The sequence below is a fragment of the Schistocerca americana genome, chromosome 2 (genome assembly GCF_021461395.2).
Source record: "Schistocerca americana isolate TAMUIC-IGC-003095 chromosome 2, iqSchAmer2.1, whole genome shotgun sequence".
In the NCBI taxonomy this organism is placed as follows: Eukaryota; Metazoa; Arthropoda; class Insecta; order Orthoptera; family Acrididae; genus Schistocerca; species Schistocerca americana.
In genome coordinates this window covers 473,269,118-473,289,054 of record NC_060120.1, presented here as the reverse complement: position 1 = coordinate 473,289,054, position 19,937 = coordinate 473,269,118, and the positions used below count along the sequence as shown (strand labels likewise).

Here is a 19,937-nt window from a genome sequence, read left to right as displayed (position 1 = left end):
GCTGAAGATTAGATGGGTTGATCACATAACTAATGAAGAGGTACTGAATAGGATTGGGGAGAAGAGGAGTTTGTGGCACAACTTGACCAGAAGAAGGGATCGGTTGGTAGGACATGTTCTGAGGCATCAAGGGATCACCAATTTAGTATTGGAGGGCAGCGTGGAGGGGAGACCAAGAGATGAATACACTAAGCAGATTCAGAAGGATGTAGGTTGCAGTAGGTACTGGGAGATGAAGAAGCTTGCACAGGATAGAGTAGCATGGAGAGCTGCATCAAACCAGTCTCAGGACTGAAGACCACAACAACAACAACAACAACATTTGTTGTACTACTTGTTTGATGTTTTCTAATTCTGATTGGGGTATCCTGTTATTTTTTATTATTACACGGATCTGATCAGCTAGTCATTGTTCTGTTAAAAATTTTAATTCTGAGTATCTGGTAATAAATGTTGTGTATACTTGTGATCTGTATCCAGTTGTGTTGGTTCGTAAGTTTGCTGCTTGGTAATAACAGAACATGAGGTGTCGGTTAACATCATCTCACCATCTCATCCTCTGTCTTTGTTTTCCTTCTAGAGTGGTTGCAGGAAGCATATCCTGCAAAACACCTCTATTTGGATTTAAATCATTTTCCGTGTGGCTAGCAGTGTCGTTACCATTGTGGACGGGCATAGGGTTCAAGCGTCGTCCCCGACCATGACAGCGCTTGTCCGAGGCTTCATTAATTCTGTCCTGAACCAACTAATCGCACTAAAAGGGGGGTTAGTCCTATTAGTGGTTTGTTCTTTCCGTCACCTTTTACGACTGGCAGAACATACCGGAGGCCTATTCTTTTCTTGGGCCTCCACAGGGTTATTATTATTATTATTATTATTATTACTGCATTTTGCCACATTATGTAAAACAAGAACCATGGGCTTTGCAATAAGAGGTGGGAGTTGCTTGAGTGTCTCAATGAGACAGGCAACTGCAACAGAGGAGCCATACCATAGGTGCAACCACAACAGAAGCGTATTTGTGAAGAGACAAACATGTGGTTCCTGAATATGGGCAGTGGCTTTTTCAGTAACTGTAAGGACAACAGTCTAGATAGTTGACTAATTTGGCCTTATTAACATTAGCCAATATCGCCTTGCTGTACTAGTACTGCAAATGGTTGAAAATAATGGGAAACTACAACTGTGATTTTTTCCCCCAAGAGCTTGTCGCACTACTGTATGGCATAATGTTGATGGATCCTCCTGAGCAAAATATTCTGGAGGTAAAAAGATTCTCCCATTCAGATATCCAGATGGCACTACCCATCACATTAAATAACACCCTAACATTCTACAATTCAAAGCACTGTCATGTAATCAAGCTTAAAGTATATTCTCAATACTTCAATATCAACACGTATGGGATAATTTCATTTTATAAATCAAAAAGTTCATAGAAAACTGGTCCAATTACATTTCATAATTTCATGCATAACTACACTCTAAAAAACAATGCACCACATAGGAATTATCAAAATGGGACACAAATTAGCACATGTGATGTACATATAAAGACAAGCAAATTATTACAATTTTGAAAAAATTGGATTATTTGTTCAAGAGAAAGAGCTTCACAAATTGAACAAATGAATAATGGATTAGTCTACATCTGGCCCTTATGCAAACAGTTATTTGGCTTGGCATTGATTGATATAGTTGTTTGATGTCCTTCTACTGAACATCATGTCAAATTCTGTCCAACTGGCATGTTGATCGTCAAAATCTCGACCTGGTTCAGGGTGGCCCCTGCCCATAACGCTCCAAATTTTTCAATTGGGGAGACATCACATGACCTTGTTCGCCATGGTGGTGTTCTGCAAACACAAAGACAATCAGTAGAAATGATCATCATGTGTGGGTGGACATTATCTTGCTAGAATGTAAGTCCAGGATGACTTGCCATGAAGGGCGGGGGTTGGGGTGGGGGGGTGGGGGGGGGGGGGGGTGTGTGGGGGGGGGGGGGAAGCAGGCTGTAGTATATCGTTAATGTGTCACTGGTATGTAAGGATGCTGTGGATGACAATCAAAGAGGTCCTGTGAAATGAAATGGCACCCTAGACCATCACTCTTGATTGTCGGGCCACATGGTGGATGAATTTTATTTTGGTATCCCACCACTGTCCGGGGCATCTCCAGGTTTGTCTTCAGCCTGGACTCTCATACACTGGAGCAAAATTGTGTGCATTGATGAGTCCCACTTCGATCTGAACCCTTACTATAACCACTGAAGATGTCTCTGGAGATGTCCCAACAGCAGTGGGATAATAACCCATATGATCCATGAACATGGGTTGCGATATGGGATGCCATTTCTTCTCATAGCAGGACCTCTTTGGTTGTCACCACAGCACCCTTACTGCACAGTGGTACATCGACAATATTCTACGCCATGTTTTGTTAACCTCCATGACTATTCACCATGGGCTTTCATTTCAGCAATATAATGCCCACCTGCACACAGTGTGAGTTTCTATTGCTTGTCTTCATGCTTGCAGAACCCTACCTTAGCCAGCATGGTTGCTGGGTCGCTCCCCAATGGAAACACATTGGAGCATTATGCGCAAGGCCCTCCAACCAGCTTAGGATTTTGATGATCTACTGTGCCAATTGGACAGAATTTGGCATGATATCCTTCGGAGGACATCCAAGAACACTATCAATCAATGCCAAGATGAATAACTGCTTGCATAATGGGCCAGATGTGGACCAACAGATTACTGACTTGCTCAGTTTGTGAAGTCTTTCTCTTGAATAAATCATACAAATTGTAATCATTTGCCTGTTTATACAGGTACATCACATCCGCCAATTTCCGTCCCACTGGGATAATTCCTTCATGGTGTTTTTTTAAGAGTGTATTTTTATCTTACATGTTTAGAACAAAGTTTGAAGTTTTAACATAAAACACTGAGGATGATGTGCACAATTTCAATGGTTGCTTCACAACCCAGGCCATCTGGATCCTTCACTCTATCACCAACTTCTCTGAACTCTGCAGATGAGAGTTATCATTGCAACATATCCTTCACTCCCATAGTCACCCTGGCCTCGATCTCCGGTAACCCAATGTCTCTAACGCTCTCCACCCAACAGTTTCTCTGTGCTTTGCCCTGCCACCCCCTCCCAATTTGCTTCCCCCACATCAGTGAACTTTGTTCCCCAACGGCTCTGACACTGAGAACTGTGCATCACATGCCTAGTCTGTGCACCTGCTAACTCTCCCTGCCACATTCCTAGCCACCAAACCGACTGCCTCCCTCCAAGCTGCTAGCTACCCACCCCCAACCCCTCTCCCTGCCTTGTGCCTCTCTCTCCTCTACTTATCTCACCGAACACAACTCCCACTGCAACCTAGTCCACTAGTCCAACTGAAAAAATGCAGCACTGGCATTGTGCATCCAGACAGTGCCATGTGAGAGTAAAGGCGTGTGTGTGTGTGTGTGTGTGTGTGTGTGTGTGTGTGTGTGTGTGTGTGTGTGTGTGTCAACAACTAAATGTTTCTGCTATGCGGTGAGAGTTGTTCTTCACTCCTGAAGTATTTACGTTCTACCAGAACTTGCCTACAAAATTAAATTACTTAATAGCTAATCCTGTGCACGGTACACAGTCCAACAGGCAGGTTGCCTATCTAAAAGCATCCAGCAGCAACAGAAATTTGAATTTCAGTATTTTACATAGTTATAGATGAAATTTAAAAGAATAAAATGCCGTGATTACTAATTAGGAGTTATAATCTTGCACTAAATATTTAACATAAACATTTAACACAGTAAGACAAGTATTATAGGATGTAAGCTGAAGGTGGAGGGAGGAGGGGGAAGGGAAAGGAAAGGAAAGGAAAGAAACTGATACCAGCTGCACTGGTACTTTACATGGAACTGTCGCAACAAGTGAAAATGTGTGCATGACCAGATTTCAAAATAGTGAAGCTGGTCAACTGTTCACAAGCTGATGCCATGAGCATCCATGCAATGTGATCGAAGGACAGTGAAACAATGAGTAGGCGAAAAGGTGTTTGATGCCAGCACTGCATCACAAAACATTGTGGTCGGAAGGTTGTCCTCTTCGCGAAGCAGTATAGGTGACTACCTGTGGCTGGTCTGCTGAAAGAGTACAATGCTAGTGCAGGTACAATGTTTTGGAGCACATCATTGAATGTAAAACTCCGCAGCATTTGACCCGCACATGTAGCTGTGCTGACCTAACAACATCAATTACATTTTCACTTGGCATGGAAATTTAGATTGGGCTGTGGATCAATGGAATTGTGTGACTGGGTTGAATGAATCATGTTGTTACAGAAGGTCAATGGTCGTATCTGAGTACGCTGACATGCAAGCAAACAGCTCCTTGAACATGCAACGCACTGGCCGGTGGAAGCAGTATTAAGGTATGGGGGACATTTACACGGGCTTCCCTAGAAACTGTAGTAGTAATGATGATAGCCGCGGACTAGGTGAACACTGTCATGAACCATATGATCTCTCTCTTTGTGCTCGGAGTCTTCCCCAACAATGATGGTGTCTTCTGCCAGTGAAACTGTCCATGTCACGAAGCCAGAATCTTGTTACAGTGTTATAAAGAGCATGACAGTAAACTCATATTGAGTTCATGGCCACCAAATTTTCCCTGATTGGAACATAATGGAACACATCGGGGACACCAATCAAATGCCAGCTCAATTTTCACAAACTACTAGCCCTTAATTTATGGGAATTGCATGACCTGTACGGGAAAATTGGGTGTCATATACCTCCAGAAACTTACTGCGAACTTGCCGAATCCAGATCATCCAGACTCACTGCCGTACTGTGTTCCAAAAGCGCACCAACTCATTTTTAAGATGATGGTCGCAATGCCTTTGGCTCATTAGTGTATCTATTCTACACTGCTAACGATTATAGAAAACAATATGCATCAGTGGAATATAATCTCAATTGTTTCACGAGGTCAAGTACAATACTTACGGAGTTGTGATATAACTTTCAGAACTGGTTATTTGGCACAGTCACAGGAGCTTTGAAAATATATAGCAAAATTTTAGGCAAGTGCTCAATGTTCAAAATGCTTTTCGTTTTATGGGTATGAATGAGAATGTTCATTATTTCCACAAGCTTACCATGTCAAGAAGAATTTCAAATTTCAGTTTAAGCAAATTGTTCTCATTCTCAAGATCTTGTAGCCTTTTCCTCAATTTCTTGTTTTCTTTGTGAATTCCACTTGTTGGGCCAGTCTCTGAAAAGTCAAGAAGAAGCTATGTAATTTGAGTGTCCCTGTGATTCTCGCATATTCCAGAGGGGCAAATGTTCAACTCCACAAAAAATGTAGAAACTTTCAGCTCAGAGGAACAGTAGTTTAAGAGAAACACAATGCTATTTCATTCTCACATTCCTATTGTTATTCAATTTATAATCACTTTGTGAATGTAAAGCACTCAAACATAATAAAGATACCAGTCCACCACAATGTGACAAGGTGGAAGAAGGCAATGAAAACTCCATCTCACCCACAAAGAATTATGAACAACATGAAATGGAATTGTGTTCTGTGCTTCACATCTAGCATCTACTAAGATAAAAACTGAAATGTTAAATGAAACAGAACTAAAATTACTACCCTGAAAAAAAGATTTTGGGGTGTGCCAATGATAGGGCTACAAACTGATTAATTATCCATATTCATACAAAATACTTAACTATAGTCACCAGTAACAATGAGTGATATTGTGCTACAATGATATTTAACTACAATCAATGTCAGATGCTTTAAACTGCCACGCAATTAGTCTCAATCACTCTAGTTTCTGCTAACTCAGAACAAGAGAACTGTGAGGTAAAGAAAAAGTTTGTATATCTAATATATCCTGAACATATACTTTCTACTTTCCTCTACCTTTACATGTAGCAATGACACATTTAAACATACCATGAGCTCCGTCCTCGAACCACTCACATTTATATAATGTGACACTTTATAACAAATTCTTAAGACCGGGATGTTAAATACTTTCAGACAGGCCCATGAGACATGGCTCCAGTCCCCACCCACCGTCCCCACCCCATCCCACATGTAGGAGTGTCATTTAGCACTTCTGAAGAATGGGTTTAAGAATACAAAGTTCTCAAACAGTAAACAATTCTCTCACGTTGCATACAGACCTCACATTAAGTTCTTACAGCTTAACTTAGAAAATAAATACTTCATTGATATTTTCACCATTATTTCAGAAAATAAACTAATAAATCAAAGGAGAGTTAAAGGCAGTAATGTATTTTTCAACCAATGAAGTATACAGGGTGTTACAAAAAGGTACGGCCAAACTTCCAGGACACATTCCTCACACATAAAGAAAGAAAATATGTTATGTGGACATGCGTCCGGAAATGCTTACTTTCCATGTTAGAGCTCATTTTATTACTTCTCTTCAAATCACATTATTCATGGAATGGAAACACACAGCAACAGAACGTACCAGCTTGACTTCAAACACTTTGTTACAGGAAATGTTCAAAATGTCCTCCGTTAGCGAGGATACACATCCACCCTCCGTCGCATGGAATCCCTGATGCAGCCCTGGAGAATGGCGTATTGTATCACAGCCGTCCACAATACGAGAACGAAGAGTCTCTACATTTGGTACCGGGGTTGCGTAGACAAGAGCTTTCAAATGCCCCCATAAATGAAAATCCGGAGGGTTGAGGTCAGGAGAGCGTAGAGGCCATGGAATTGGTCCGCCCCTACCAATCCATCGGTCACTGAATCTGTTGTTGAGAAGCGTACGAACACTTCGACTGAAATGTGCAGGAGCTCCATCGTGCATGATCCACATGTTGTGTCGAACTTGTAAAGGCACATGTTCTAGCAGCACAGATAGAGTATCCCGTATGAAATCATGATAACATGCTCCATTGAGCGTAGGTGGAAGAACATGGGGCCCAATCAAGACATCACCAACAATGCCTGCCCAAACGTTCACAGAAAATCTGTGTTGACGACGTGATTGCACAATTGTGTGCGGATTCTCATCAGCCAACACATGTTGATTGTGAAAATTTACAATTTGATCACATTGGAATGAAGCCTCATCCGTAAAGAGAACATTTGCCCTGAAATGAGGATTGACACATTGTTGGATGAACCATTCGCAGAAGTGTATCCGTGGAGGCCAATCAGCTGCTAATAGTGCCTGCACACACTGTACATGGTACGGAAACAACTGGTTCTCCCGTAGCACTCTTCGTACAGTGACGTGGTCAACGTTATCTTGTACAGCAGCAACTTCTCTGACGCTGACATTAGGGTTATGGTCAACTGCACGAAGAATTGCCTCGTCCATTGCAGGTGTCCTCGTCATTCTAGGTCTTCCCCAGTCGCGAGTCATAGGCTGGAATGTTCCGTGCTCCCTAAGACGCCGATCAATTGCTTTGAACGTCTTCCTGTCGGGACACCTTCGTTCTGGAAATCTGTCTCAATACAAACGTACCGCACCATGGCTATTGCCCTGTGCTAATCCATACATCAAATGGGCATCTGCCAACTCCGCATTTGTAAACATTGCACTGACTGCAAAACCACGTTTGTGATGAACAGTAACCTGTTGATGCTACGTACTGATGTGCTTGATGCTAGTACTGTAGAGCAATGAGTCGCATGTCAACACAAGCACCTAAGTCAACATTACCTTCCTTCAATTGGGCCAACTGGCGGTGAATCGAGGAAGTACAGTACATACAGACGAAACTAAAATGAGCTCTAACATGGAAATTAATCGTTTCCAGACACATGTCCACATAACATCCTTTCTTTATTTGTGTGTGAGGAATGTTTCCTGAAAGTTTGGCCGTACCTTTTTGTAACACCCTGTATACTACAGTGCCAGTGATGACAGGACTTGACAGAAAATTAATTGTGTGTAGCATTTATTGTCTCAGTACAGTGTATGTCTCCCACTGGCCATTATCACACCCTGTATCCATCTGGGAACACCTTCTAATAAGTTGACTTTAGGTATTTCCTTCAGTCCCTCCAATTCCATGACAAAGTCCTGTGGGCAGTCTTAATGTGCCTTTTGAGCAGTCCTGTTATCACAGCCCCATTAGTTGTGGACAGTACTTGAGCGATGATGAAACGTAGGGTGGCTCCTTTCTAACATCGTACGAAATGAGAGGGAGTAGAAGCTCTTTTCAGTTACTTAGGACAGATGAGGGAAAGCGAGATAATCGCTACCAAACTAGGAAGTATCCTGGTTGTCAAATGGGTATAGTTTAAACAGTTAAACAATTTATTTCCTGTACAAGCCTATACCTCAATGGAAGAGGTGTGCATCTTACTGTGCTTTTACTCTTACAGGTCACTGGCCTAACTCATTCAAGAGACACAACTTGCATCGTAGCATCGTAGCATACTCTTCTGATCACACTAACAATATGGATTCCTAGCTACTAGAGGAGAGCACTGTCCCTCAGCCCATTCTGCTTGCTTATAGAGATTACATATAGTTCACTCTGTTCCCTTAACCTTGCAGTTGTGCTGTTTTTTGTAACATGAGTGGGCGTGTGGCATACTTTGTACAAGAATAAGTGTCTTTATGTTACCAAGGTATGTATGAGGAATACCATAGTTTAAACTTAGTATAATTCAACAAGATAAAATAAACTTACATTATACGAGCTAAATCACTGTTTAGTTAAACAATAATAAAATAGATTTTCATTTTACCATTTTGTTGCGACAGTAATGACCCACTTGAAGCATTAAACAGTGCAGTTGAGTTGCATCAGATCCCAACCAACTGCTTATTCATTTGCTAACTATCTCGTAGACAACTGCCTAATAGTGGGATTGTACTGCTAGCTCATAATCTAGGTCATCATCTTGCACAGATAGTAAATTTTTTCTCACCTAGCACACTGCTTATTTTATATTATTGCTGGTATCTTGGACATATAACAACACAACTTATCACAGTGTTAACTCAAGCAATGATGAACAAATACATATGGGCTTGCAATAGTAAAACAACAATGGAATGGTACAAGACAATGTTATTTGTCAGTAGTGCTCTTAATATACTGCTACACCTGCTCAAGGTCTCACTAATCAGCTTTGTCAGAGCTGAATCCTTTGCCATGGTTCATCTTCACTTTCTAGAAACATTTACATCACTACAATTGTTCTTCTATTATCTTACACACAGACAAAGACACAAAATATTTCTGTTGCTCTGCAGTTGTCCTACTCAGTTGCTCTCCAAAATGAAATACAGTTTGACCTCACATATTCCTTACTGGGTAAATGGCACTCAATATTGTAATGTCAAGGGTTCACTGGTGAACTATGAGACATCCAGTTACATGTTCTGACTCAGACTGCTCCAGTGCTGCAGAAGCTAACATGCTACTATGCATACTTATGATGGGCTCTTATTTACAGAACACCAATGGCTATTTGCTTCGTGTTCACCGGGTGTCTTGTCACATAGCTTCTATTTTCTCTTACTGCTTCCCCAATTTCTGGAAACTTACAACTGTGGTTGGAACGATTTTCATTCTCGTGGCTTAACTAGCACGTCTTTGTTTTCATCCACTGACATATCTAGTGTTACCCAGAGACATGTTGATGCAGTACAGTGTCCATCATGCTGAGGCTTTGGGTGCACCACTTTCCCCTTTGCATATTGACATCACTAAGTTTGCTCACTTGAAGGACTTTCTGCCAAAACTGTCTAATATTTATTGATGGGAGTCAACATTCAGATCAATGAGGGGTGTTCTCTTATACTTAACATTAATGGAATTTGACAGTTCGGGGTGTATATGTGGACAAGGAAAAAAAATTCCCAGATTTACCAGTTAAAAATACACTTTCTCCCAGGTGAAAATACAATTTCTGTGTTAAGTGACAGTATACTCTTCCTTGGCACTGTAAAACTCATCAATCCTTTGAATGTTTATGGTTATATATACCGATATACACTCCTGGAAATGGAAAAAAGAACACATTGACACCGGTGTGTCAGACCCACCATACTTGCTCCGGACACTGCGAGAGGGCTGTACAAGCAATGATCACACGCACGGCACAGCGGACACACCAGGAACCGCGGTGTTGGCCGTCGAATGGCGCTAGCTGCGCAGCATTTGTGCACCGCCGCCGTCAGTGTCAGCCAGTTTGCCGTGGCATACGGAGCTCCATCGCAGTCTTTAACACTGGTAGCATGCCGCGACAGCGTGGACGTGAACCGTATGTGCAGTTGACGGACTTTGAGCGAGGGCGTATAGTGGGCATGCGGGAGGCCGGGTGGACGTACCGCCGAATTGCTCAACACGTGGGGCGTGAGGTCTCCACAGTACATCGATGTTGTCGCCAGTGGTCGGCGGAAGGTGCACGTGCCCGTCGACCTGGGACCGGACCGCAGCGACGCACGGATGCACGCCAAGACCGTAGGATCCTACGCAGTGCCGTAGGGGACCGCACCGCCACTTCCCAGCAAATTAGGGACACTGTTGCTCCTGGGGTATCGGCGAGGACCATTCGCAACCGTCTCCATGAAGCTGGGCTACGGTCCCGCACACCGTTAGGCCGTCTTCCGCTCACGCCCCAACATCGTGCAGCCCGCCTCCAGTGGTGTCGCGACAGGCGTGAATGGAGGGACGAATGGAGACGTGTCGTCTTCAGCGATGAGAGTCGCTTCTGCCTTGGTGCCAATGATGGTCGTATGCGTGTTTGGCGCCGTGCAGGTGAGCGCCACAATCAGGACTGCATACGACCGAGGCACACAGGGCCAACACCCGGCATCATGGTGTGGGGAGCGATCTCCTACACTGGCCGTACACCACTGGTGATCGTCGAGGGGACACTGAATAGTGCACGGTACATCCAAACCGTCATCGAACCCATCGTTCTACCATTCCTAGACCGGCAAGGGAACTTGCTGTTCCAACAGGACAATGCACGTCCGCATGTATCCCGTGCCACCCAACGTGCTCTAGAAGGTGTAAGTCAACTACCCTGGCCAGCAAGATCTCCGGATCTGTCCCCCATTGAGCATGTTTGGGACTGGATGAAGCGTCGTCTCACGCGGTCTGCACGTCCAGCACGAACGCTGGTCCAACTGAGGCGCCAGGTGGAAATGGCATGGCAAGCCGTTCCACAGGACTACATCCAGCACCTCTACGATCGTCTCCATGGGAGAATAGCAGCCTGCATTGCTGCGAAAGATGGATATACACTGTACTAGTGCCGACATTGTGCATGCTCTGTTGCCTGTGTCTATGTGCCTGAGGATTTTATTTGTGTTCGGTGTTATAAATATTAATCCTGCAAAGTACTATAGATCGCTCAAATTGCCGACTGACAGATCTCGAAAAGCTTTTGTATAACAATCAATACTGTTGTTGACATGTGGCTTTTTCTTCAGTTCATGCCTAAACGGAAAGATGATGATTTGGCTCAAGGGAATGCATGGAGTGGAGAAACGGTTACATAGCATGTGTGTCAGATGGGTCATGAGAGGGGGGAATGTTTACTTGTTTCTCAGATAGTACTGGCAACCCATGGAAGCACTCACCTCTTACTGATCAGCAGCTATGGTAATAAATAACACATGGAAGTAACAAAGCCTCGCGAAAATGGATTATACAGGCATTCATGTTTAAACACAGTCGTTACATTAACTGACTCTCACAACACAACAACATTTTACAATGCTTCAAAAGAGACAGTCCTAATAGAGCGCTTAAGTTGGCAGCAATTAAAAATTGAGGACAGTCAACAGAAAATTTTCTGATTTGTATAGTTTTCTTTGCGTAATTGTACCTAATATACTGTTCAGTGATCACATGTGTATTCATTTAGTTCTAAAGTGAATAAATTATCGTCATGTGATCTTGAAGTGAAGGAGATGTAAAACAAAGTATGCCAGACTTTTTATATTTATACCTCCACTGTCCCCTATTCCCAGAAAATGCAATGTAATTGTGCAGTTGAAATTAATTGTGACTAAATCTTCTGTTAACATACCAACCCTGTATGAGGGAGCTGGCCACAGAATTTCATAATTGCAAAACTTTGCTGGAGTATCAACAAGTGCGACAAGAAAGGATAGCGTTCCATCACATTAGCAGGTCATACAGAAAGCAGGACATCAGTGCTTTGTGCAAACTGAGTAGCTAGCATCAGCAGGAGCTTAGTAAAGCAATACGACTGAGAAGTATCACATCACCTGGTTACGTGAAGTAAGAAGCCGCGTCGCTAATACAAGAAGGCACACTGAATATTGTTACAAACCAGTATGCTGGTATAACAAATGCGTTAAGCAAATAGGGTGCAGTATGAACTGCTGATACATTCATATTAGGAAAGCCTATGCGGTCATTACAAGTGATGTTGGGTCAACACCAGCCAATATTTCACACTATAAATATTCCAGCATTTGAGTTCAGAAGGGAGTTGGTCAGAAGGATCGATGTCATAGAAAAATGCTTGTACTCGATTCACGGACACGGTATTAAAATGGGGTATAAGTCTGTTGTAGATTTCCTTCTCTACTCAACACCGCCAACAGCCGCCGAAGAGATGTCTTCCTCTCCGTAATCACCAGTCAGGAGTTCGGTGCTGCTGACAGCTCCAATGCAGATGGGAAGGCCTGGGGGTCTTCCATGTCAACTTGGACCAGGACACCAGTGTTCTTGACACTTCAGTGGAGCCATGGGTCCTACCTGCATGGCAGGCCAGGGTCGGCGCACTTCTCGACCACACGACAACTGTCATTGCGGTTCTGAGAGTAGAGATGAACCACAGAAATGGGAGGGGACCGAGGACCTCCTAGGCTGGCATGTGTAAGCCACATATGCATGCGCCACCTTCTTCGAGTGCGGAGGGTGGAGACGCAAAATCCACTTCCAGTGTAGCTGCCAGGCGCTCGCGGCACTCCTGGACGAGCAGCGGCAGAGGACTGCCTTAGAATCGCTAAAGGAGAGATGTATTTGCAGAAATAATAAATGGTTAAAAGACACTCTTCTCTTACTGCACCCACCGGCGTACACAGGTTACAACTGGCTCCTCTTCCCTGAAGAATTTGCGAGTGGTGAACTGGAAGAGTGCCTCCTGAAACACCATCCATCTGCCACGCCTTCAAATAGTCACCACCTGCACTTCCTTAACCTCCCTTAAAATCATGGTCAGATGTTGGTCGCCCTAGCAACAACTGAATGAAACAGGGGGAAAGAATACAATAAGAGATGAGTGGGTAGCTTTGAGAGATGAAATAGTGAAGGAAGCTGAGGATCAAGTAGGAAAAAAGACCAAGCCCAATAGAAATACTTGGGTAATACACGATATATTGAATGTAATTTACATCATCATGGAATACATATGTTTAAAAATGAGATCGACAGGAAGCGCAAAAAGCAAAGTAGCAATGGCTACAGGAGAAGTGCAAAACTTTAGAAACAAGCTTGACTATCGGAAAAATTTATGTTACCGAAAGGAAAATTAATTAAAGCTATAGAGAAAAGAGGTTGTATGAATATCAAGGGCTGAAATGGCAAGGCAGTTTTTAGCAAACAAGGGAATGCTGAAAGATGGGAGAAACACAGGAGGGTAAGGCAATATCACAGAAAGGGAACAGGCAACAGACAAAGAAGACATGGTTATACAATGAATACTAACAAAAGTAGAATAAGGATAAGGGCATGCAGGCAAATTAAATTAAATAATTCTGAAACAATCTAATTAGGAAATCAGTGGTCGAATTTTGCTATTTGGCAGCAAAACAACTACTAATGGTCAAAGTAGAGAGAATATTAAATTTGTATTGTAGTCTTCTCTTGAAAACCAATTTACTTGCTAAGACTGCTACATTAACACAATTACTGGCTTACTGGTTCTAGCAATATATTGCCTGCCATCCCCAGATCTATAAAAGAAAATATGTTGATGTTGCAGGCTTACAGTCAAATAAATAAAAAAATGTAGTAGGGCATACACAACAGCTCAATGACAAAAATTACATACCCAAAAAACAGGCAATGGAAGTTATATCATACACTGCTTGCACCACTCTCCCACACGAGGACTATACAATATGCTGTAAAATAACAACTCTCACAAAATTCTTCTCATGTGGATGGATACAATCCAAAGGCAACATATAATAATAAGTAGCTTTAACTAGTAAATAAAAACATACCATAAACAAGTTGAGACATTACTGTGACATGCCAGGTGTTCTATCATAAAGTGTGTACAACTTTGAGTACACATGGGTTGAACAAGACAGACACATGCCACATCTTGCCACTTCATGGTATAAAGCCAGCTTGGCTGTGACAGAGTAATTGACAAGTGGATTTGGAGTGTAAAAGAAACTAGTGCTGAGATGTCCAACCAGATGGTGGTCTGCACTGCCTGATGTCAATTGCAACAAATGTAAAGGGGTCACAGTTTTGTTTTAACATTAGAATTAACAAAAGAAATGTAACATCAAAGTAGAAACATCAACAATGATAGATTTCTACTTACACTTTCTTAAAGATGACATGTTAAATTTCAAACAGGCACAATCAAAGAACAGAATGGAATTGCAGCCCGAGCTGCTGGAGTTGGTAGTCATGTGTGCATGAGGTACGCTTGCTTGTTTTTATGAATGGTGTGTGTTTTTCTTTTCCTGATGAAGACTGTTGCTGAAAGTTTTGTATAAATGTCTTTTAACTGTGTCTGTCTGCAACTTAATGAGTCACCTTTAAGGTAAGTAGCAATCGATCTTTTCCTACATTGTTGATATTCCTACTTGGAATTTCCATTGTTTAAGACCAAAGCTGACTACAACAAGTACCTAATAACAATGGCAAAGTTTACTCAAATTGCATATAAAATAATCAGTGTGCTGCAAACTGTCATGGATGGTTGCCTATGCCATCAGATAAAAACTGGACAATTTGCGAAATAAGGACAACATAATACATTATGTGCATTGACACTTTCATACTGTACAATATATGTAATAGAATTGTTCTAAGGGGAAAGCTACACAATTGATATTTACAGAATTATGAAATAGGATTTGACCTTATTGATCAGTTTCAGGGCAAGCAAAGGATGACAATCAACAATACATAGAAGGAAATAGTACAACAAGCTTCCACACAATGTAAGACTGTAGTATAAAACATTAGGTTGGTGTGTAAGCTAGTAGCATTTTCCCACAAGAATAATAAACACAACAGACACACATATCAGATTTTAGTCATCAGTAATATATTCCCCTTTGCTATTTAAAACAGTCTGTCAGTGCTGGGGTAACTTTTCAATTCCACAACTGTAGAAATCATAGTTTTGAGGAGAAGAACTTGTCGATCATGATCGGAGCACATTTTCATCTGGAAAGGAAGTTCCTTGAAGGCAAGAGAGTGCAAAAAATGAAAATCTGAGGGCACAAGATCAGGCAAAAAGGTGGCTGTGGAACAACTTCCCAATCCAACTCCTGTATAGCGCCTTTTGTCAGCCTAGCAAAATGGACAAAGGCGGAAATACGGAAGCGTCCGATCCCACCCGTCTGCTTTGACCCATGACGTCACAAATATGGCGGAAACGACCCTAAACCACGATTCCAATATGGCGTCGTTACGTACACATTATGAGGATGAAAATACATCGAAAAAAAACACACACACACACACACACACACACACACACACACACACACACACACACACACACACACACACCACAAAAAGCCTAATGACACTAACGGGACAAGCGCGGGAAATAGAGGGTTTTTGACTGAGGACACACTAAATATAAACAAATTTAGACACCCACCCCCATACAAAACCACACAAAATGACGAAAAAACCGACATCACAAATACCACTAACCACAATAATCATCTGGAATCGGACACTTCCCTTGACCTATATAGCTCAACAGCAGCTCCCGATCTCATAAGTTGGGATCGAACACTTCCCTTGACCTATATAGTTCAACAGCAACTCACGATCCCATAAATTAGGATCTACCACTTCCCTTGACCTATATAGCTCAAAAACATCTCCCAATACCAGCCACACATTGGGATCAAACACTTCCCTTGACCTGTTATCCTTACGACATCTCCACATACAGCCGTCCCTGGTCCGAGACGCCGGAACTTTAAGTAAGCCTCATTTCTTCACGACATACTGAACACTTCACGACTTCATCCAAAAATCCAAATAGTTGAAGAAATTTTATTAGAGACAACGTACTGCCCCCATCATAGGCGACAACCGAAAACTGTTGACCCTGTCAGTCATATCCATACCTACCACAGACATAAAAAATGCAATTTACCAAAATTCGCACACGACGCCACACTCGCAAACTAAACCAAAAACATCACCTAACACACCATCAGAGAGCACCATCGATCACATCAAAATGACACCTACAAACACACCAGTCTCACAAACTAAATTCCGTGCCGTCGTGACGTCACACACCACAACAGCCTTATGTCACGGGTCAAAGCCGATGGGTCGGATCGGACGCTTCGGTCGACCCCGAAGGGATTATCATGGAGTAGCATCACTTCACACAGTCTTACTGGTCATTTTTCTCAGACAGGACCTGCAAGATGTCTCAGCTGTTGACAATAAATGTCAGCGGTGATGGTTACACCTCAGGTAAGCAATTCATAGTACACCACACCGTCGCTGTTCCTCTAGATGCATAACATTATCTTTTGTGGAAGCATGCAGTTCTTTGTATGGGGAGTTGCTGCTTTGTTTGGGCTCAATTATTCCTTTCTTTTCCTTATGTTAGCATAAAGATGCCATTTCTCATCACAAGTAATGATACAGGATAGGAATGGTGGTGGTGTTCATGACCCAATTGATGACTAACATGCAGAGATGCACATATGGCCAATCACCGATTTTTGTGATTTTGGCTTAGAGCATACGGTACCCATACACTTGATTTTTGAACTTTCCACATTGCATGCAGAAGTCGCAATGGTGGAATGATAAAAGATAATTACATTTGCCAGTTCTCGAGTACAGTGACTTGGACCATTGGGGATTAATGTGTTTAAACAAACTTCATCAAATCCTGAAGGTCTTCGTGAATATTGGGAGTGACTAATACTGAAACGATCCTCCTTGAAACAAGAGAACCATTTTCTTGCCATGCTCTGTCCAATTCCATTATCCCTATACACAGTGCAAATGTTTCTGGATGCTTCTGCTGCTGTCAGCCCTCTACTGAACTCAAACAGAAGATGATGTCAAAAATGTTCTATTTCTCCACATCGCATTCCAATTTCTAGCATCCACTGCTCCACTCACTATCTCCAAATGACAATACGTAAACTCAAATAGCAACAGTGAATTACAAATAAATAATGAAAAATGATAAATAAGCTCACAGGAACTGGAATACTAACATGAAAAACAAAAATGCTACGAACTTATGCACCAACCTAATAAATACGCTCATGTACAAAAATTTTTTTACGAAAGATATGTACCAATAAAAAACTCTTTACCTGGTGATCTAGGCAGCCATCAATAATAATTTACAGCTACTGTTTCTTTTATACACAATTTGCATAAATTTTGATATTACGATTACTATGTTGATGTTACATTTCTTTTGTTCATTCCAATGTTAAAACAAAAATGTGCCCCCTTTATATTTGTTGTAATTGACATCAGGCAGTGCAGACCACCATCGGGGTTGGACCTCTAAGCACTAGTTTCCATTATATTCCGAATCCGCTTGTCAGTTACTCTGCTGCAGCCAACCTGACTTTAGACCATGAAGCAGCAAGATGTAGCATGTGTATGCCTTGTTCATGCCACATGTACGCAAAGTTGTTCACACTTTATGTCGCAAATTGTCCAGTTCTTGTCTGATGGCGTAGGCAATCATCCATGACAGTTTCCAGCATACTTTTTATTTTATACACAATTTGAGTAAACTTTGCCATTGTGATTAGGTAGTCAACTTTGATCTTAAACAATGGAAATTCCAGGTAGGACTACAAACAATGTAGGAAAAGATCGATTGGTACTTATTACAGACGACAAATTAAGCTGCAGACAAATCACACTTATGGAACACCTTGTATGTCACTGTAATGCCTCAACATTTTTATGGTACTTTTTATTTAAAAATTTTACTTGTTAGAGCTATTTATTACTTATCTTAAATTTGGATTGTACCCATCCACATGAGCAGAATTTTATTAGAGATGTTATTTTACAGCATATTGAATAGTCCTCGTATGAGAGAATGGTGCAAGCAGTGTATGATATAACTTCCACTGCCCATTTGTTTGGTTACGGAACTTTTGTCATTAAGTGGTTGTGCATTCCCTACTACTTTTTTATTTCTTTGACTGTAAGCCTGTAAAATCAACATATTTTATTTTTATAGAGCTGAGGATGGCAACACATACTACTGAAACTAGTGATCCAGTAATTGTGTTAATGTAGCAATCTTAGAAAATAAATTTGTTTTCAAAAGAAGACTACAATAGAAAATTATAGATTGCCTCCTCCACTGAATGATTATGTCAGTTAACCATAGAACATTAAATGCCGACTGGCCAGAGCAAGAAAATCTTTCATGAAAAATAAATATTTTAAAGTCTAATACAAATTTTAAGTGTTATGAAGCATTTTGAAAGTATTTGCCTGAAGTATAGTCTTGTACAGAAGTGAAATGTTGACGATAAACAGTGCAGCCAAGAAGGGTTGAAGCATTTGAAATGTCTGCTACAGAAGATAATATAGGTAGATCAGATACACTGAAGTGACAAAGAAACTGGTATAGGCACATGTATTCAAATACAGACATAAGTAAACAGACAGAATACAGTGGTGCAGTTGGCAACGCCTACATAAGACAGCAAGTGTCTGGTGCAGTTGTTAGATCAGTTACTGCTGCTACAATGGCAGATTATCAAGATTTAAGTGAGATTGAATGTGATGTTATAGTTGGCACACGAGCTGCAGATTTCAATGCTGGGACATCAACAAGTGTCAGCATGTGAACCATTCAATGAAACATCATCAATATGGGCTTTCGGAGCCGAAGGCCCTCTCGTGTACCCTTGATGATAGCACGACACAAAGCTTTATGCCTCATCTGGGCTCATCAACTACTGATGACTGAAAACATGTTGCCTGGTTAGACAAGTCTCATTTCAAATTGTATTGAGCAAATAGACGTGTATGGATATGGAGACAGCCTCACGAATCCGTGGACCCTGCATGTCAGCAGGGGACTGTTCAAGCTGGTGGGGGCTCTGTAATGGTGTGGGGCGTGTTCAGCTGGAGTGATACGGGACCCCTGATACATCTAGATACGACACTCACAGGTGACACGTACATAACTATCCTGTCTCATCACCTGCATCCATTCATGTCCATTGTGCATTCCCACGGACTTGAGCAATTCCAGCAGGACAACGCAACACCCCACACATCCAGAATTGCTACACTGTGGCTCCAGCAACACTCTCCTGAGTATAAACACTTCTGCTTGCCACCAAACTCCCCAGACATGAAAATTATTGAGCGTATCTGGGATGCATTGCAATGTGCTGTTCAGAAGAGATCTCCACCCCCTCGTACTCTTACGGATTTGTGGACAGCCCTGCAGGAATCATGATGTCAATTTCCTCCAGCACTACTTCTGATAACAGTTGCGTCCATGTCACGTTGTGTTGCGGCACTTCTGCGTGCTTGCAGGGGCCCTACACGATATTATGCAGGTGTACCAGTTTCTTCAGCTCTTCAGTGTAAGTAGTACAAATGGCCGAATCAAACTGGAGAGAAACAACATTTATTGCACAACCTGACTAAAAGAAAGTTGGTTGGTTTGGGGGATTAAAGGGACCAGACTGC

The 19,937-nt window shown here is 42.0% G+C and overlaps 1 protein-coding gene across 2 annotated transcripts in view; it reads right to left on the bottom strand.

Moving 5' to 3' along the window:
- Positions 1-19,937, bottom strand: part of LOC124596162 (protein chibby homolog 1) — a 55,995-nt gene that overhangs the window by 16,616 nt on the left and 19,442 nt on the right. For both annotated transcript variants that reach the window (XM_047135197.1, XM_047135196.1), the window contains one exon: positions 5,162-5,277. In XM_047135197.1, coding sequence (XP_046991153.1) covers positions 5,162-5,277 — 116 coding nt within the window. The remainder of the gene's footprint in view (positions 1-5,161; positions 5,278-19,937) is intronic.